The sequence below is a fragment of the Leucoraja erinacea genome, chromosome 5 (assembly GCF_028641065.1).
Source record: "Leucoraja erinacea ecotype New England chromosome 5, Leri_hhj_1, whole genome shotgun sequence".
Lineage (NCBI taxonomy): Eukaryota > Metazoa > Chordata > Chondrichthyes > Rajiformes > Rajidae > Leucoraja > Leucoraja erinaceus.
The window spans coordinates 70,191,850-70,213,970 of NC_073381.1; the positions used below are offsets into that span (position 1 = coordinate 70,191,850).

General features: G+C 40.5%; 1 protein-coding gene across 1 annotated transcript in view; it reads left to right on the forward strand.

The window, feature by feature from the left end:
- LOC129697375 (PC3-like endoprotease variant B) overlaps positions 1–21,201 on the forward strand; it is a 1,319,937-nt gene extending 1,298,736 nt beyond the window's left edge. The window contains exon 22 of the mRNA XM_055635860.1: positions 21,071–21,201. Within this exon, the coding sequence (XP_055491835.1) occupies positions 21,071–21,079 (9 nt within the window). The 3' untranslated portion in view covers positions 21,080–21,201. The remainder of the gene's footprint in view (positions 1–21,070) is intronic.
- Positions 21,202–22,121: the final 920 nt, after the last annotated feature.

Here is a 22,121-nt window from a genome sequence, read left to right on the forward strand (position 1 = left end):
CGTGCCTACCTTCTCCCCATATCCTTTGACTCCACTAGCCCCTAGAGCTCGATCTAACTCTCTCTTAAATCCATCCAGTGATTTGGCCTCCACTGCCCTCTGTGGCAGGGAATTCCGCAAATTCACAACTCTCTGGGTGAAAAAGTTTTTTCTCACTTCATTATCAAATGGCCTTCCCTTTATTCTAAGACTGTGGCCCCTGGTTCTGGACTTGCCCAACATTGGGAACATTTTTCCTGCATCTAGCTTGACCAGCCCTATAATGTTATATGTTTCTAAAAATCCCCTCATCCTTCTAAACTCCAGTGAATACAAGCCTAGTCTTTTCAATGAGATGTCCTCATTGTTTAAGAAACGGGAGTTCCCCTCTTCCGTTATGAATGAGGCTCTCACTAGGGCCTTCGATATCCCGCAACTCGTCTCTTGCTCCCCCTCTCCCCACTTCTTTTTTGCCACCTCCAATGGGATCCCACAAATAACCACACCTTCCCACTTATTCCGCACCGACCAGCGATCCCCACACATTATACTACACTAGGGACAGTTTTTTTACATATATACCAAGTCAATTAACCTACATACCTGTACATCTTTGGAGTGGGGGAGGAAACCGAAATTCTCGGAGACAACCCACGCAGTCATAGGGAGAACATACAAATTCCGTACAGACAAGCGCTGGATCAAACCCAGATATCTGGTGCTGTAAGCGCTGTAAGGCAACAACTGTACCACTGCGCCACTGTGCCGCCCAAATTTCTCCAGATGATCTTCAAAGCGGCCAACAATCACCTCTGTTGTTTCATTCCCTTTCATATCCATCCTCTTATTGTCTCTTTCTTGATAGCTCATTCTCACAATCCATTTGGTCTCACTCTGTTTTCAGCAATCATTTGCAGATTTATGATTGTTTTTCCCAATCTTCTGACCTCCCACTAACCTTTGCATCATTATTTGATTTTTCTTTCAATTTGGTATCCTCTTGTAATGTCCTTACTTATCCGTGGATGGATCAGATTATGTCATGTAGAGTCTATATCTCTCTATAGAATTATTCCATTTTCTATTCCTTCAGAGTCTTTCCTACTTACCCTAAGGTCATAAAGTCGTTAGGAATAGGAGTAGAATTAGGCCATTTGGCCCATCAAGTCTATGCCATTAATCATGGCTGATCTATCTCTCCCTCTTAACCCCATTCTCTTGCCTTCTCCCCATAACCGCTGACACCTGTACTCATCAAGAATCTATCTATCTCTGCCTTAAAAAATATCCACTGGCTTGGCTTCCACAGCTGTTCTGTGCCAAAGAATTCCACAGATTCACCACCCTCTGACTAAAGAAATTTCTCCTCATATCCTTCCTAAAAGAACGTGCTTTAATTCTGAGGCTATGTCCCCTAGTCCTAGACTCACCCACTCATGGAAACATCCCCTCCATTTGACCCTATCTTGGCCAAGGTGGGCACCAGAACAAATAGATTGTTAGTTTGAGGTTTTTTTTAACCATTTTTGCTTCCCCAGAAATAGCAGTCCTTGAAACTGGAGAGTTTTCACACCTGCACGTTCTAATGCTGTACTCAAAAATTAGAAAGTGAAGTGTTGTCATATGCAACACATCCTGCACCACCAGCAGCAGCAATGTGTGAATCACACAAGTGCACACGCAGCCTTTATCTCTCTCTCTCACTAATTACACCCATTCCTGTGCACACTCCTTCCTTTATTCATACACACAAAACTTTACACTTGCTTATACATTCACATACAATTTCACACAGAAACTCGCCCCCATATTAACATGCACTCCGAGAGATATTTCCACACAGAAAGACATTGACACAGATATATACGCACATGACCGATTTTAGCTACAGTTTGGTAAAGGTCAACTTCCTCAGCACTTATCATCTATGTCAATATTGCATTGCATATGAAGCCTTCTGAAGTAATCAGACTTTAACAAACACAGAAGATGAGAATAACTGAAATCATGACAGAATACTCTATGTGCAATACTCCCTATGCACTATGTGCAATACTCCCCATACACTTCTCTCTCTCTCTCTCTTTCTTCCATTCTGTTTTTTCCACTTTCAACCTGGTAATCTCTTTCTATCAGATCTGTGGCTTTCTTCTACATTGACACAAATTATCCTTGATCATGTTCTGGTACTGAAAATGAAATAGAGCACACCCCTTGATGTCCGCTCTCAATTCTGACTGAGAATCACAGTGGAATTTCATAATGAACTGAGGGTATAGAATGGAAAATGTGGTGCAGCCAAAGTGAGTGGACTCAATAACTTTTAAAGTTTGGTCGCCTAGGAAATGGATCCATTCCCTCTCCTCCCTCTTCTCCAAAACACGTACACACATATACACACAGGCACGCACACATGTGCACGCACACACACACGTGCACAGACACATTGGTTTTCAGTGTGAATTACATATTTAAATGATTTAACCCAGGTTAGATCACAATTGTGAATGTTTTGCAGTGAAATTGCTTTGAACGGTAAATTTGGCCGGACATTTCCATATACACTTTAGCGTACTCAAAATTAGACACAGACCCAATGATGTCAGAAGTTAAACATCATGTGTCCCCTCCATTTCAGTCTGACTCGATGCTATTAGGAACAATGATGAATTTCGCTGAACAGTTACAAATATACAAGGAGCACATTGCACTGAGAGCGCCGAATAAAAGATTTCCATTCTAACATTGATGTTTTGCACACGTGCCATTCTCAGTTTTCAATCTTCAAGACATTTGACATCTCACCACCGTTGTTCCATATTACCAATTGCAGCTCTTTGTTTATCTAGTGTGTGTTTGTGAGCTGCTTCCTGCTTCTGTACGTCACTGATCGTCCCCATCCTTCACACTCTATGACTTCAGTGGTATGCGGCCACACTCCATTGGGACAGATGATCACGTGGGGAGTTCCCACACATACACACACACACACACACACAAGTCACCATGCTGCTCCTCCCGCATGTTTGCCCTGATCACCATGGTAGCCTTTTGTTAAGTGGTTGCCAGTGAAAGAGTTTCTTAAAGGTCTGACATCCTTCCCAGTGATCAGAACAGCAAAGACATGACAATTGGAAGCTTTTCATGCATTCTCCTTTGGGAACTGTGCAGATCCTGTGTTACTCCTTCGTTCTGAGTATGAACCACCCTGGTGCTATTTTAAATGGCTTTTCTTTTGCCACTTTCGTGGGTGGGGGCGGGGGGGGGGGGGGTTAGGTGACGTATTTCAATGTTAGCACTATACCTGGCATAGCATTAGTACACCAAAAATTTGTGGAATCCAATTTATAAGCAAGTCATAAGAGCATAAGGTCATGTGATAGGAGTAGAATTAGGCCATTCGACCCATCAAGCCTACTCTGCCATTCAATCATAGCTGATTTAAATCAAGTCAAGTCAAGAGAGTTTATTGTCATATGTCCCAGATAGGACAATGAAATTCTTACTTTGCATCAGCACAACGGAATATAGTAGGCTCCATCTCGCTCCTTATCACTTCCTCCTAACCCCATTCTTCTGCCTTTTCCCCCATAACCTCTGACACCTGCACTGATCATAAATCTGTGACAAATGACTCCTTTTAAATAATAATTAACCTGCCAGTGACAAATAGAAGCCCAGTCAGGAGCCTTGGGTAAGCTCCATTTCCACTGCATGTCATGTTCATGCCATCATTCATTTTCTAGGCATTAGAAAAGCTGAAGCTATTGAAATCAAGTGTTAAAAGCCTAAGAGTCAGAAGTTCAGGGAACAAAACAATGACATCTTTCCCTCTCAACCCAATTCTCCTGCCTTCTTCCCATAACCCCTGACACCCTTATTAATAAAGAATCTGTCAATCTCCACCTTAAAATACCCATTCCACAGCCAACTGTGGCAATGAATTCCACAGATTCACTAAAGAAATTCCTCCTCATCTCCTTTCTAAAGGTACATCCTTTGATCCCTTCGATGGTGAGGTGGACAGTATCCATGATAGACCAGCAATGTCTACCACTTTCTGCAGCCTCCTTCATTCCTCGGCAGTAGATAGGCACAAAAATCTGGAGTAACTCAGTGGGACAGGCAGTATCTCCAGAGAGAAGGAATGGGTGGCATTTCGGATTGAGACCCTTCTTCAGACTACATTTGAGTTACCATACCAGGCCATAATGCAACCAATCAGAATGCCTCTATCACATACCTGTTGCCGTTTCAATAGAGTATTCGGCCACAGACTGAATCTCCTCAGTCTTCGAAGGAAATACAGGCTTTGATGAGCTTTCTTTGTAATTGCATCATGCACAGAAGAGATCTTTAGAGATATGCATACTCACGAACTTGAAGCTACTGACAATCTCCACCTGTCTGCTGTCAATGAAGACAGGCTCATGATTCCCCAGTTTTCCTCTCCAGAAGTCAACAATCAGATTTATGGTAAATAAATACCCAGCCCTCAAAACAGCTTTCTCTGTTCTCAGTTATTATGTTTGGTTAGAAGTTATTTCACCTAGATCCCTGTAATTTGGTAACCACCATTTTTCTGAGCAGAATTCCTGCTTTCAAAGCTCTTGCTAAAATCCCAAACATCATCCGATTTTCCAGGTCAGATTTGAACCCCACCACTAAAAATGGCACAAAGGATTTATGGACCCATAATATATGATGCCTTGAATGTGTATATAAACAGCCGGAGACAAATGCGCATGCATAATATTATTGAATGAGCATCTGATTGTGGTAAAATTAGGTTGTTGACATTCTGACTTTTAGATCTTGTAATTCCAAAGCTCAAATTAAACCAGTTGTATGTTTGGGGAAGCTCATTATTCCAGTTCTCTCTATGCCGGAATTTTAACAACAAATATTACAGATTGGTATGAATAATCATATTACAGATGATGATTTTTAAATATGGTAAGTAAAATATATATATAACTCATTTGCTGTGTCAGTTTTGAGTAATTGCCCAAAGCCTCATTTAATCCGATCACCTCCCTGCACTGATTGACAGATTGGAGGCCATCCCTGGATATTGGACTCTGTCCCCACCAACATCAGCCTGCTATCTCCACCTCCCTCCACACTCTCTATGAGCCACTGCAGTCTCCCATGGGCTGCTCTGTTTTCTTGTGCAACTGAGAGCCTAGGTTGTGAATTTGTCATTACATTGTGCACCCAGACTTTCGCCAAGATTACTTTGTGACAAGCCCGAGAATCCTATCTCTTTCCTATCACCCAAGAAAAAGTGTGAGTGAGAAATGTAAGATAGACACAAAAGGCTGGACCAACTCAGCGGGTCAGACGGCATCTCTGGAGGAAAGGAACAGGTGACGTTTCGGTTCGAGACCCTTCTTCATACTGAGAGTCAGGGAAAGGGGACAAAAGATATAGACAGTGATATATATATTTATATTTATATTTGCTTCAGTGTGTGCACTAGAATGGCACGAAATGCAGCACATACCAGTTTGTTAAAGTGCTATTCGGCAATATGGGGCTTTTGTGTGGTTGCTACTTTGATTATATTTAATTTTGATCATTCATGCACCGCTATATACCATTGCAAGAGCTCTTAGATTTGTACTACTCATTGCAAGCATAGTTTGAAACTGTGGGAGGCCTTTAAAGCGAACTGGATGGAAGAGTGTCCAATGAATAAGGGAGCAACCAAACAACTGACCGAGGATGACCTGGAGATCATTGTATAGAGATGGAGTTTGGAGACAGAATCAACAAACTTGCCCCCAATGACGACCTCCAAATAAATAAAATAATATATCAAGAAAGAGTCAATGTTGACTGATTCTCTTTCCACTGATACTTCCTGCCCTGCTGAACTTTCCTTATATTTTCTGTTTTTATTTCAGATTTCTAGCATATGTAGTTTTGTTATTTTCTTTAATATAAAACCTTCTTTAGCTCAATAATGGTTCACAAAATTGAATTTTACTGCAGCTTCTTGATTGGGAAAAAAACATTAATAGAGGCCATCAGACACAGATACACGGATATCCTTTTAAGTGAGGTATAAGCAGCCTGCTTTCCTGAGCAATGTGACAACAGCAACATAACCTGCACACTGCATGAAGCCTGATGGCACTGCTCTTTGCCTGTGGTCCTCTACAGTATTTCAATTTAGGGATTCAACAATTGAGTTGATTCCGAAGATAGATCCAAAGAGCTGGTGTAACTCAGCGGGACAGGCAGCATCTCTGGAGAGAAGAAATGGGTGACGTTTCAGGGCGAGACCCTTTCTCAGACTAATCTGAAGAAGGGTCTCGACCCAAAACATCACCCATTCCTTCTCTCCAGAGATGCTGCCTGTCCTGCTGAGTTACTCCAGCTTTTTGTGCCTATCTTAGGTTTAAACCAGCTTCTGCAGTTCCTTCCTGCACAATTGAGTTGATTCGCCAACTTCTATGCAAAGAGACACAGATTTGATGCTCCAGGTCAATTGATCAGAACTGATAGTTTTATCAGAAATGATCGTCAACCTGAACCATTAGCCTTAACTCTCCATCCACTGAAGCTGCCTAATCTGCTGAGTGTTTACAGCATTTTCTGTTTTTGATTCAGATTTCCAGCATTTGCAATATTTTGCTTGAAGATCAGAAGATTCAAGTTGCACCTTATCCACAAGCAAGCCTGTTCACATCTATTTACTGATCAATTTTACAGTGCAATCCAGTTCTGTTGTTCATTTTGTTTGTGTAAATGTGTGAGCAAGAGAAGGGGGTGGAGGTCATAGGCATAGAGCACAGAAAAGGCCTTTCAGCCCACCTTGACCATCTAACCAATGGCATCTGGGCTAGTTCCATTTGCCTCTAAACCCTTCGTATCCATATATCTGTCCAAATATCTTTTGAAAGTCAGAATTAAAGCTACCTCTGGGAGCATTTTCCAGATACAGGCTAATTTCTGAGTGAAAGGATTGCCCCCGAGGTCCCTCTTAATTCTCTCACCTCGTACCTTAAATCTGTGCTCTCTAGTTTTAGAATGTTCTACCCTGCATCAGGGGAGTTTATTGTAGCACTATGTCATATTTACTTTCATTTGACGCAGTAACAAATTCATTACTTTTTTAGACTATGAATCTTCCCAGATCATGACGAATTTAACTATGCTGATAAACACACAATGCCGGAGTAACTCAGCGAATCAGGCAGCATCTGTGGAGGGAAAAGATAGGCGCCGTTTTGATTCAGGACCCTTCTTCAGACTCAAATTCTGAGTTGACTCTGTAGAAGAGTCTTGACATGAAATGTCATCTAGCCATTTGCTCCACAGATGCCGCCTGACCTGCTGTGTTTCTCCAGCACTTTGTGTTTTGCTCAAGATTCCAGCATCTGCAGTTCCTTGTATCTCCATAACTATGGGGCTATTCCACATCTACATCGATGAGCTCTTCCATTCTCATTCTGAACTTGAGCAGCCCAGTGGCGCAGCTGTAGATTTGCTTCCTTACAGCGCCATATACTCGGGTTCTAGCCCGACTACGGCTGCTGTCTGAATGGAGTTTGTACATTCTCCTTGTGTCCTGCATGTGTTTTCTCCAGGCGCTCCAGTTTCCTCCCACACTCCTAAGACGTGCAGGTTTGTAGGCAAATTAGCCGTGTGCGGGGAATGCTGGTGGTCAGGGCCTGTTTCCGCGCTGCATTTCTAAACTAAAAAAAATGAAACTTACGTTTGGATGATGGTTGAGAAGCTTTCACTTCATCCCATTAAGAAATATGTATTCAGCAGCCCCCCAGGGTAACGTACTGATACCAGGAATAAAAGGTATCACGCCACTGACATAGCTCTTCATAAAAGACTTGTTCAACCTGGCAAAAGTACTCCCACGGAAGACAATTAAATAAACCTCAATAATCAACTGTGACTAATTTTAAAAATCGACAATTTCAAATTAGTTTGGTTGATAAAAGTATAATTCATGTTGGCATTCATCTAGATAAGTGAAAAAATAAATATTGCCTGGCAGATAATACATTGCAATATCATTTTTTTTTTTTGGAGCATTTTTTTTTACACATAATGGAGGATTGTATCAGTAGTGCAGCCAGCTCCAGCAAGCTAAAGCACAGCCTACAAATTGCCAACGACTTTTCATCATTCACAATGTTGAGCATAGTCCCATATCACTCATTGTGCTAATCTCTCGTGTGTTGCTTCTATTTGAGTCTCTTTAGGTGAAGCCATTTTATTTTTTTTATCAATCTGGCTGAGAACTTGAACCATATGTTACACCTTCATTTTGTTTTAACAAGTACTTCTGGTACATAGTCATTACCAGCTGTTGTGTCCTACAGTTTGTTGTATATTACAACACATAATGAATTCAAATGCTAAATACTCGCTTTCTTCCTAACTTATCCATCAGTTTTTGGTTGATTGCAATCCCTAGTAAGCTAGGTGGCACAGTATCCTAGTCGCTAACAATGTTGTGGCAACATATTGTCTAGAGGTTGTTTGGAAAATGATAGAAATTCTGCAACAAACATGCAGCATCTCTATGCTTTTGCCTCCCCCTAAGCGTCAAATTTTCAGAAAACCATGCAGATACAGATGTCCTGAATTGAATGGACTACATTGCAGTTTTCTCACTGTGCTCACTATTGGACCATCTGAGGTTCTGTGGCAGAGCAAAACTTTGTCTGCTGAATTTACACCACTTTAGACCTGTTGCAGGAGCAGCCAACTCATTGAGATTAAGATTGAGAGCAGGGAATAAGTATAAGGAAATATACTTTTTTTTAAATTAGTTGTGCTTGTTCTAATGTTTATATTTCGTGAACATTCTTAAACTTTCAGATTTTAGTTTTTAATTTTAGTTTTAGAGATACAGCATGGAACCAACCCTTTGGCCCACCGAGTCCATGCCGATCACACATTCACACTAGTTCTAACTAATCCCATTTCCCCACTCCACACATACTAGGGGCAATTAATCTACAAATCCGCACATCTTTGGGATGTGGGGGAGAACTCACAAGGTCATAGAGAGAATGTGCAAACTCCGCACAGACAGAACCCGAGGTCAACAACGAACCCAGGTCTCTGACACTGTGAGGCAGCAGCTCTACCAGCTGTGACACTGTACCACAAGATACTTTGTTTTTTTTTTAATGTTTTACTGGTTCTTGATTTTGACATGAAATATTTAAATTTTTAATAGTTTGTGAATGTTTTTGAATAACATGGGCATTCAAAAGTATTCAGTATTTTTTTGCTGATGACAGCTGAGAGAGTTGGTGGGAACATGGCTTTGTGTGCTGTCAAAGGTTTTTCCAGCTGGTGTGTGCTTTATAACACAATATCAAGGGACCTGTCTCCAAGACAGCCCTACATTCTGCAAGACACTGACCTCAGCCAAGGCCTTGGCATTTGGATCTGGACCCACCTAGAAAGTAGACATCAGGAGATCTGTAAAAGATAGGTATGCATATACCTGTATGTCAGTGGTGAACTCGGCAACTCACCACCAGCATCCAGCTCGAATCCATTGTTTTCCAAGTGTTACATTGACCATAGGGAAGAACTGTTCTTAAATCATTGCTAGAATATGAGAAGACAGATCTGTTAAACTGGAGATAGACACAGAAGGCTGGAGCAACTCAACGGGTCAGGCAACATCTCTGGAGAAAAGGAATAGGTGACATTTCGGGTCGAGACCCTTCTTCAGACGGGAACCTAGCTTAAGAGTGTAGTTGCATTCAGACATCTTCCCGGTAAACTGTCAGTATAGAATTCTGAAAATAATTTATCAAGACCTTAAATGTGGCTCAAGGTAAATGAGTTTTGTAGCAAAAAATTAAAATCAAAAATTGCAGATGCAGTAAACAGAAGCAAAAACATAAAATGCGTGAAATATTTAACAGTTCAGGAAACATCTGTGAAAGAGAAAACTTTCAGCCCAAAGACCTTTCATCAGAATCAATTGATATAAACATTCTGGGACATTCTGATGAAAAGCCTTTCAACATGAAAACATTAATTTTGTTTCTCTTTCTGCAGATGCTGCCTAACCTGCTGAGTGTTTTGAAGTTAATTTACTCTTCTTCATCATGAGAGAGTTGTTATATTATTTCTGGAAGACATTCTGTATGACATGTTTTTCAGGGCAGCACGGTGGCGCAGCGGTAAAGTTACTGCCTTACAGCGTTTAAAGCACCAGAAACCCGGGTTTGATCTTGGCTATGGGTGCTTGTCTATACGGAGTTTGTACGTTCTCCCCATGACCGCATGGATTTTCTCAAATAACTCCGGTTTCCCCCCACACTCCAAAGACATACAGGTTTGTAGGTTAATTGGCTTGGTATATATGTGAAAAATGGCTCTCGTGTAGAATAGTGTTAATGTGCTGGGATCATTAGTCGGTGCAGACACGGTGGGCCGAAAGGCCTGTTTCCATGCTGTATCTCCAAACTAAACAAAAAATCACCTCAGGTCACATGTTTGCCTTCGTACGATAATATACAGGTTTCCTCACTAGGTGGTCAATGAGCAAAACCTAAATGGAACTTGATGCTAACTTGTAGATGAACATATATGGATGAGGGGTAACTTTGCATACAATAGTGCTTCGATGTTTAAAATTTAATGGATGAGCAAAAGAAGAACAAAGTCTGAACTTCCTGGATTTGGGCTGAGAACTGCACAACTATCTTCCAGAGCTGCTATTTCTGAACTATGAGCAATACTTTGTTTCATTTTATTAAGTGAGAACTTGATGTATTATTTAATAATATTAAACTGTATGTATACACAATTAAATAATGCAGCCCGATTTCTTGCCAAGGATATCATTAAAATCACTCTGAAGTTCTTTCTGTGAATGGGAGAAGCAGCCAACATTTGGAATGATAATTCCTGTTGGAATTGCAGTCTTCCCAATATAAAGCCAGCCTCATGTGCATCTCCCATAATGCAGGCAGGCCAATATTCATCAAAGGAAAGATGCACATGGACTCTCACATGGAATCACTAAAACTGCAATTAAAGAGGCTACAAATTAACATTGGCATCCCTGATACTGTCTATAACCAAGGAAATTATTTTGCTCAAAGTAAAAAAGACTACAATTAGATATGCATGTCATAACTGTAGCAATTAAGTCCTATAGTATTTTAAAGTTTTTATCCCAACTATTGTAACATATTCTATTATATAACAACTAACATTATGTAAATAACATAAAATATGGTACAGAAAGCAGTAAACATGGTTCGTGTTAAAAAATAAGCAAGTGTTTGACAGCATAACAGCTGCTTTGCTTTAAAAATGTCCTAGCATTTTATAACAACAATATGCATTTATAAAACACTTCTAACATGGAACATGTTCTGTGATGTTAGTGTTTAATGTGATAAAGCAAATGTTATTATTTACAGTACATAATCCATTTTGGATATCTGAAAGCATGTACTGCTGAAGGGATAAGATGTACTTTCAAAACTGTGCTCACAAATGTTACCCTTGCAATACTGCTTAAAACTGTTTTACCAAACCCCACGTTTCTGCTTGTCTGTTCTCATGAGAGGTGAGACTGAGAAAGAAGGTGATAAAGAGATTGACAGCACTTGATGTTGTCAAAGTCCAAAACACCCGATTTTCTAGCCCCTGTGGAAAATAACAGAAAATGTGCAGAAATATAGTACATGATAAAAGTATAGTAGATGGCAACATAATAAATTGTTTCTGACTATATAAAGGACTCACAGTGATAGGTTCAGTGATAGACATACATAGTGAAAGGTTCAGTGATAGACAAACTGGCTGATTGCTTCCTCAGCAGCAGACTTCATTACTGAAATGTTACATTCAGATCATACTGCTTTAAATGTCACAGATGCATTACTTTCCTATAATATACCACTGTTGTAAAATTTCTATAAAAACACAATTCTGCGAACATATTTCCTGTTAGTTCTTTGGCTGTTGATCATCGACTGTTTAAGTCGGGAATGCACCTGTACACTGTCAGTGTTTCCATCACTGTGCTCTCATGCATCCTTTAACTGCTGTTAACTTTAGATTAGTATGGATAATGCATAATATTACACAGGTAGGCTCAAATCAGGATGGAACACTGAACAAAGGAGCCCTGTGGGCTAAACAGTACATTACACAGACAGATTCATTAGGCAGAAAAAATAATGTATCACAATGGGAGTGTATATGAGCAGAAATGCTAAGGTGAAGCTGCTTCAGGTGGAAATATTTTTGGAACCAAAACTAGTCATCAAATTATTTCTTTATTCCTGTCAGTATTCTGATTTATTCCCTGAATGTAGATGGCACTAGCAAGGCTGGCAATTATTGCACATCTCCCTTCACTCTGTGTAGGAAATGATGAAGCGCTGTAGTTTTTGTGTGGTGAAGATGATCCTCCAATGCTGTTCGGTTCTTGTTTCACTCATCACACCTACAGCAACTGAGCCTAAAATATGTAAAAATGCTTAATCCCTGGTCTTGGTGCCTGTTAGAGGTGCCTAAGAAAACAAACCAATCCAAAAGTGGGTCAGATGGCTTTAAGACATCTTATGGTGCTTAAGATTGATACGCAAAATAGCCCCCATTGTGTACTTCCAGAACAATTAAATACATGTATCACGCTTCAACTTATGTCCTAAGACACACACACAAAAAGCTGGAGTAACTCAGCGAGTCAGGCAGCATCTCTGGAGAAAAGGAAAAGGTGACGTTTTGGATCAAGACCCTTCCTCAGGCTTATGTCAATTTGTGTCCTAATGCTTCAAATGCAAAGAAACCGTATCGGTACTCTGCATACCAATTTAAAACCATACGGCAATTGATAAGTTCTTGTGCACATTTGCATCTTTAGTTTTGCCAACTGGCACATTGGCCAGTGTAGTGTTAGTATTCACCAGGAGTATGCAGTGTTGGAATATTGTAACATAATCAGAATGCAATGCTGATTTAATACACAGCACTGATAAACTGGACTGTCTAACAACATTTCTTGATTTACTTGTATGAGAGCTGCCCCAGCAACAGTCAAAGAAACTAGCTTGATCGGCAATGAACATTCATTCCGTAACAAAAGGTACACAATGGTTGCGGTTTGTACCACCTTCAAAATACACTGCGTTCACTCACCCTCACTACTCTTACAGCACCTCACATGTCCACAAACTTTACCTCCAAACTTTGGGTCCATAAGTTAAGATCCAAACTTATCTTTATCTAGGATGGTGAATCTGTGGAATTCTTTGCCACAGAAGGCTGTGCAGGCCAAGTCAGTGGATATATTTAAGGCAGAGATAGATAGATTCTTGATTAGTACGAATGTCAGAGGTTATGAGGAGAACGCAGGAGAATGGGGTTAGGAGGGAGAGATGGGTCAGCGGAGTAGACTTGATGGGCCGAACGGCCAAAATCTGCTATCATCTGATAAGAACAACAGGAAAATGGAAACAACAGTAACTGCATTGCAACCTGGAAATATTTCTGCATTTCTCAATCAACACTGGAGTTGAATCTTGGAACATAAGACATTGAAGGAGGAGCAGACTGTTTGCACACTTGTGCGTACTTTGACATTCATTCAGATATAGGCCAGTCTCTTGCATCAGCGCTACCTCCCTGCACAAATTGGATATCCTTGATTCTTTGATTCCCTACTCCCTGTAGCCTTCCAGGGTATTCAGTGCTCAGGTTCCTTGGTGCAACCACAATGTTGCTTCCCTTTAACAGATTTGGGTTGACTTTAAATAATTTTAATTGTTGGTAGCCAGTGAAAAAATCAGACACCCTCTGGGGTGAAACATTAGAATTGGCTGCATGGCTAAATCATTATAATGAGAAGGTAGCAAACATTTGGCATGTTGCCTGCATTAGGCTGACAAAAAGTAAGTTAAATGTGCAATACAATCCTCGTACCCATTTCAGTAGCTGTCCAATTTAAACACAAAATTCTGAATATGCACATGTTTATTTTATTAACTTCTTTTATTTTAATTCCTTTCAACATTATTATACCAATAGGGACAGTATTAATGTGAAAAGATTCCTCCATGTATGTTCCACCATGGATCTGCCAAACTTCATTAGCAAGGGTTAACACGAACATGGACTTCACAAGAATGAATCTCAAGAATAAACAGTCTCAATTAATAATTTAGTATTCAGCCTTCAGTTTTAGTCTCATTAGTACTAAGTACCACAATCAAAGAATTTGTTTTTTGAATAATATTATAAAGAGTTACACTTAATGGCTGATTGCTGATAATATAGTTTTGTACAGTCACATTTGTACAGCAGCATTTGCAATCAGTTGCTTTTCTTATCTTTTTATTCCCTACCGGTTTTGACTAAGCTGAAAGTAAAATGAAGATGAGATGTCCGGTGCAGTTGGCGTCTTCAGCTTTATGCTGGTCTCCATCCCTCAGCTCTATACTTCTTTCAGCTCTATACCATGAGGCTGCCCAGTGGCACAGCGACTTATCATAGGACACTCAAGCTGCTATGGCAAATAAGCACAATGTTACACATTTTAAAAATAGTTAAAATGTAGACTTTCTTCCGTGAACAGTTTTGTTCAATAGTTTGCCGATTCCTTCACCTATTACACTTTCACCCATATGAAATAGGCCGAGTGTGGATGGCTACAGATGTGGTCTTTTGAAATATATCACTTTTGAACCAGAGTTTGGAAGTTACGTTTGTTTGCCTCGTTATATTGCTTTACCTGAGTTTTTTATTGGACTGCTTATCTTTTGTTGCTGGGTCGGCATTATTATCTGTAGGGCAGAACTTTAATTACGGCTGTCTTGCTTCCAGCTGCTATTTCACTTGGGCAATCAAGGAGCAATTGCAATCCTTTGGGAGTTCCCAATGTCACTCCTATATTTGGAAAAGGAAGAAGCCCCTGAGGGGACAAGGAAGGCAGGTGCAACCAGACCTGATATATCACAGGTCCTTACCTTAGGCTCTACATTTATTGTCCTAGACAGTGCTTATTGGGGACATTATAGTAGACCTGTATTTTATAACTCTGCTTCACAAAAGGAGCCAGCCTGGAATCATGCTATCACCCAGTAACATTAGCAGAGAACTTGGGCAGCCATCCTGTGATAGGTCTTCATAGGATGTGAATTGCCCCAGATCCTTTCACCATCTGATTCCTCAAGTCACAGCTATGTCCTTCCATGTCTGTCACAAAGCCATCTACAGATACATCATACAAGCAACAATAGTCTGATTTGAAAGAAGTTTTCACTATTTAGTTCTCTTTGCAGAAAGAGGAATTGATCAGTAGGCCATAGAGGTTTAGCTGGTGACAGCATTCCAATGAGTGTTGAGCATTATGGATGGTCCCCAGTTACTTAGCAGATCATCACGCCTATACTGTATATGTACCAAAAGGTAAATTGCAGTTTGTCCTCAGGGAACACTTCAACTTGTTAAACAAGTATGTCTACCTTGCAGCTATCTGCTGAGACTTGGATACAATGTCATTATATTTCTTGCTGACATTATCCTTCTGTTCAATCCCAATTCCATTCCTCGCCCCAAAAGCCACAACTACATCAAAGCTCAGAATAAGAAATTTAACATCCATTTTTTTTATTCTTGCAAATGCAGAGGCATTATATGTTGCCATTTACATCCACTTTCCTTTAAGTGGCAAATCATTTTCAATTTAAACATATTTTCTGTGTTCCTCAGGAAGCTACCTGCTGGTTGCCAGTTCAAAGTCTGTCCTAGTTCAAATAAATGAATCCCATAAAATTGCTTGCATGCAGCTCGGTGCATCAGAATCTGCCAGCCCTGATTTTGCCAACAGTTTTAATATTTCCTTCAGTTCACCAAGATATGGTTGGAACGCATTCAGTTCCTCAAACTACCACTCCAGCAAACCAGCACAGGTTTTTGTTCTATCTTATCCAAAGCAGCTCAGCAAAACCACTTTGTGAAAGACTTTGTGATGATTCAGCTTAGAAATTACTGTTAGCATATTACAATCACATTTATTTTGTGCATTAGCTATCCATTCGTCTTTTATTTTAATGTTACTTACTTGCTAAAACACTGGAGACCATTCACCCCACCAAATCTAAGCCAGCTTCCAACTGAAGCATCCAATTCCTGGCCCATTCACATGGGGAATATGAAATTTCCACACAGGCCCCATCGAAGATCAGAATCAAATCCAGGTCACTAGAGCTGCATCATGGGACTGTGAATGTTGATGGTAAATATTGGTTGGCTAAAACAAATCCTGTAAGGATCAATTACATATTTTGGGATCTTTTGACCATTTTTCCACAGAAGCATTTGAAGAAGTAAAGTTAGCTATAATGTTTTTTAAAAGGCATAGCATATTTAAAGTATATAAATAAGCTTGCAAAATGAATGAGTAAAATAGCAATTTGTTAAAAATGATGTTGTTCCAACATTGCCTATCAATAAATAATCATTTGGTCTACCTCAGCAAATGAAAAGTAACTTCTACTGGAGAGTTTCTGAACTAATTGCACCTATGGTAAGGGAAAGAATGATAGGGTTAGCAAAGAGATTTAACGAAAACTTTATGCAATAACAAAAACAAATTCAGAAATGTTGGAGAAGTATTTAGAGGTTGTCTTGTGTTACCAAAGCAGTCTGATCATTAATGTTTTAAAGCTTTATATGTGCTACAGTTTGTAGTGTACAGTTGGAACTCATGTTTACTATGAAATCAATAGACAATAGACAACAGACAATAGGTGCAGGAGTAGGCCATTCGGCCCCTCGAGCCAGCACTGCCATTCAATGTGACCATGGTTGATCATCCCCAATCAGTACCCCCTTCCTGCCTTCTCCCCATTTCCCTGACTCCACTATCTTTAAGAGCCCTATCTAGCTCTCTCTTGAAAGTGCATAACTCTTTCACAGTGTACAGGCACATTACATTGTTGTTTGCCAAAAATAAAAGCTAGTCCTCAGGACCATCTGTAACCCAGCTAAAGGAAAATAATTGTGTGCTTTGTCGTCAAGAGATGGGAAGTGGGAAGTTTTCCAATTATATATCTGGCTGCTATTAATTGCCTCCACACAAGATGATAAATTCATTTTTTCTCTCTTTCCCTCACGAATTGTTCAACAGCATAGGGCAGCAGCACAAGAGATCAAACCAACTGTCCACCAGTAAACTTTGATTTTTGCATGTTACCATGCCTGTAGACAGGCAGGATAGACATAAAATGGTGGAGTAACTCAGTGGGTCAGACAGCATCTCTGGAGAAAAGGAATAGGTGACGTCTCAGGTCGAGGCCCTTCTTCAGGACCCGAGGCATCACCTATTCCTTTTCTACAGAGATGCTGTCCGACCCGCTGAGTTACTCCACCATTTTATGTCGAGTATCTTCAGTGAAAACCATGATCTGCAGTTCCTTGCTACACCTGTAGACATGCAAAACTTGCTCTGGCATGCCAGTGTCTTGACTTTGTTCTACATTGGCCTCGCTTGCAGGGAATTGTGATGGTGAGACTGTTATCATACAATGATCCTGATGCACAGTGGAAATCTTCTGTTACATCAATTATGGCTTTCTTAATAGCCAAGTTTATTGTATCCATAACTTACTAGAATGAAATTCCAGATCAAATAAATCATTTGTTACTTTGCTACAGAAATAAAAAGTGAAAATTATAAGAATACTTATTAAAGTTGCTGGAGGTGCTGGTATTGAAGTATTACTTTCTCCGCATAATACGCAGGATTATTAGTTACAATGCACTAAATTACGTAATAATTATCATCACATCATCTGCTCATCAGTTGAGTTTAAAATAGTATTGGTCATTACATAAACCAAGAATTCTGCATTATATCCATCTTTGTATTGAAATGTTTTCTGGTTGATCTTCACACATACTTTGATATGTTTCAGCTAGCAATTAATGCATAGAGCAAAAAATTGGCACAATAGTCCTAGCCAGATGATCGCAGAATAAATCACAGGAAATTTGAAATTTAATTACGTTATGCTGTGTTTCAAGAGGGTTTAAGATTGTTTTTTCATTTCTCTGGTTTAGATAAGGATTGGATATTAAACTGTTCTTGATGTTTTGCTTAGGTTATCAGCAAATTATGCAAATACTATAGGGATTGGGCTCCTGAGGTCAGCTGCAGAGAAGGTATGTTACACCTTCCAGCAGAGCTGCAGATTATTGTGCGACCATGTATTTTGGGAATCATGAATAGTGTGTACCTATGTTTTGATATGCGATGCCAGCTGGCAAGGATTCGCACTGGGAATATGAAGTTGAAAAATTGCTCCCATATAAATAAAATCACATACCCTGGAAAGAAAATAGCTGGCATGTTATTCGTAGGTATTGTAGAGTTAGAAATTAAACTTCCCAATAACTATTAAATATATGACAGTAAAATTTCCGACATTGTGTTCCGTATACACATTTGCATCTCATGATCTAAGATTATACAATCAGCGGCCATGTTCCATTCAGCAGAACTGCACCCTTATTAAAGGTGTGATTTAAACTGTGTTTTATTTGGACTTTGTTAGTTTGTTTTGTTATTTTAGTTTACTGTCACGTGTGCCGAGGTACAGTGGAAAGTTTTTGTTGTGTTCTAACCAGTCAACGGAAAGGCAATACATGATTACAATCGAGCCATCCACAATGTACAGATACATGATAAAGGGAACAATGTTTCGTGCAAGATAAAGTCCAGTGAAGTCTGATTAAAGGGCCTGTCCCACTTGGTGATTTATTTCGGCGACTGCCGGCGTCATATCAGGGTCGCCAAAAGATTTGAACATCTCAAAATCCAGCGGTGACAAAAAAAAATGGTTGCGACACTTGAAAAAACACGCCGCATCACGCCACAAATTGTTCAGTGTCCTGATACGTCAAGCAATGATGCCGGCAGTCGACGAAAAAATCGCCAACTGGGACAGGCCCTTAAAGGTAATCTGGGGTTCTCCAATGAGGCAGCTTGTAGCACAGAACTGCGCTCCAGTTGATGGTAGAATGGTTCAGTTGCCTGATAACAGCTGGGAAGAAACTATCCCTGAAATTGGAAGTGTGCGTTTTCATACTTCTGTATCTCTTGCATGATGGGAGAGGGGAAAGGAGGTAGTGGCTTAGGTTAGACTCGACCTTGATTATGCTGCTGGCCTTGCCAAGGCAGCATGAGGTATAAATGGAGTCAATGGAAGGGAGGTTGGTTTATGTGATGGCCTGGGCAGCGTCCACAATTTTCAGCAATTTCTTGCGATCTTGGGTGGAGCTGTTCCCAAACCAGGCTGTGATGCATCCCGATAAGACCAATGGCCTTGAGTTCAATAAGGTTTTAATGACTATGACCTTGGAGCTGAGGGGTACAAGGCTCTGGAATGTGCCACTACAGTTAATGCACCACTGCCGAAGAACAGGCTGAATGTGTGATTGAGAGAAAGGTACATAAAAACAGGAGCGATGAACATAGTTATTAATAGTAAACTTGGAATACTAATTAATGTTAGAAAATAATCCATGTTGCCTGTGTAGGAAGGAACAGCAGATACTGGTTTAAACTGAAGATAGACACAAAATGGTGGAGTAACTCAGCAGACAGACAGCATTTCTGGAGAGAAGGAATTGGTGACATTTCAGATTGAGGCGCTTCTCGACCAGAAACGTCACCCATTCCTTCTCTCCTGAGAAGCTGCCTGTCCCACTGAGTTACTCCACATTTTGTGTCTATCTTGCCTATTACTTTGGTGTCTTCATATTGCTTTACCTAACTGATTGGCTCCCGATTAATCAATTTAAAAATTCTGACCCTTGTTTCCATTCTCTATTTTCTCTTCAACACTATCTCTGAAATCTCCTTCAGCCATATAATTTTGTGAGATATCTGGGTTCTTCAAATTTTGGCCTTCAGATCAGCCTCGATCCTTATTTCCTCCACCTTTGTTGGTAATTCCTTCAGCTGCCAAGGTCTTAAGCATCAGAATTTCATACCCAAATGGTTCTATCTTACTACCCGCATTCCCACCCTGCCCTTGGCGCTGTATCTCGGAGCCAGGCTCCATGCAGATGGATGGAGTAATGCCCCTGTCCCACTTAGGAAACCTGAACGGAAACCTCTGGAGACTTTGCGCCCCACCCAAGGTTTCCGTGCGCTTCCCGGAGGTTCCCGGAGGTTTTATCAGTCTCCCTATCTGCTTCCACTACCTGCAACCTCCGGCAACCACCTGCAACCTCCGGGAACCGCACGGGAACCTTGGGTGAGGCGCAAAGTCTCCAGAGGTTTCCGTTCAGGTTTCGTATGTGGGACAGGGGCATTAGTGACAAAGGCTAGAGGTGAAAAGGAGACAAAAATGGGTCAGGTATAGAATGAAGAGCAGGCGTGAAATGTATTGCTGAAGGGAGGGGGAAGGGGAATAGGAAAGATAAAAGGAAAATATGGACTCTGGGATGAGAGGAAGAGAAAGGAGCAGCATAACTAGGCTGGTTGGAAAAATGTGTGGTATAAGGGATAGGGGTTCAGTAGGTTAAAGAGAGGAGGGCAGTCGGGGCGGCCCGGTCCGGGGGAGAAGCGACGCCCATGTCCGGGGCGGCCCAGCCCGAGGCTGAAGACGGCGCAGTACTCACGTGAGGGTGGCTGGGACGGTGTTCTGGCGGCGGTGGCCTGAGTCCGGGGTTAGGCCACGGGCCAGCGGCTGCGTCTGCAGGACTGGTGGGCGGCAGCTTCAACCACCCCGGGCCGCGGTGTTTGAGCCGCGGGACTGTTTTAACATCGCCCGGGGGGGTATCGCCCCAGCGCAGAGGGAGAAGAGCAGGGAAGAGACTGCAGACCAAAGACCTTTGCCTCCATCACAGTGAGGAGATGCTGGGTGGACTCACTGTGGTGGATGTTAATATGTGTTTATTGTTGTTTTATTGTATTGTATTATATGTATGACTGCTGCAATTTCGTTCAGACTTCGGTCTGAATGACATTAAAAGGCTATCTATCTATCTATCAGTGGGGGGTTTTAAGGTAGAGTTATTTCCAGTTAACTTACTAATTATTCTTTCCTCATTTCCACAGGGCAGCTGATTGACAACTTGAGAACATTCAAACAATGCGCAATGATGCTTTGAATACCTTGATTGAATTGCTTTAGTACTATTTTCCGAATTCTCATTCAATAACTAATAAAGATTTATTCCGCTTATGGCTTTGCTGCGTCGTGTGGATTATTGACCATGATACAGAACTGGGGGAACAAAATGAGATGTGCAGTTTGTTTTACAAATGACAACAACCATATAACTCACACTAATGAAGGTGTGGATGACCAAGAAGCTCCATATTATAAATTTACTAGGTCACAAAACAACTTGTGTCACATCAAAGCAGTTATTACAATATCAGAATTAGTCACTTTTTTCATAATGCTGTATAATGAATGATCTGTTTCATGAAATATGAGGTTTATGTATTGGTGAAAATGAAAATAAGAAACAGCTGAGTATTTTGCCAAATACAAAAAGGACCTTGAAAGAAATGTTCCTGAAACCCTGAATCTAGTAACAGAGATGTCTATGAACCTATCTATGTCTCTCAACCTTTCCTTATTAATATATTTTAAATGGTTTGAAACCAAGGGATAGAGAATATGTGCAAAGGAAATTGTAGAAACAAGGAACTGCAGATGCTGGTTTGCAATGAAAAGACACCTATTCATGTCCTCCAGAGATGCTGCCTGATCCACTGAGTTATCTCAGCACTATATATTTCACTGTAATCAGAAGTCAGACATGAAAGCCACAGTCCTGAAATAATATAATATTCTGAAATTTAGACCTTGGCATCTGGAGCCCTCGTAATACAATGTTCTTTTTCACATTGAGGACATATCATTAAAAATCATGGCAGATAGAGTGCTTCAGTGGCATCATGAGAGTAGAATGCTGACCATAAGTCTTTATATTATTTAACCTGAATTTATGATATTGCAGAAAGCGACATTTACACAAATTATCCTCTTTGAGAAGTTCTAAACCTATGAGCGGTATAGGTGTATAACAATAAAATCCAAATAAAAAAGTGATGTTCTTTTTCATAATGCTTGATATAATAGGTGAAGCAAATTATC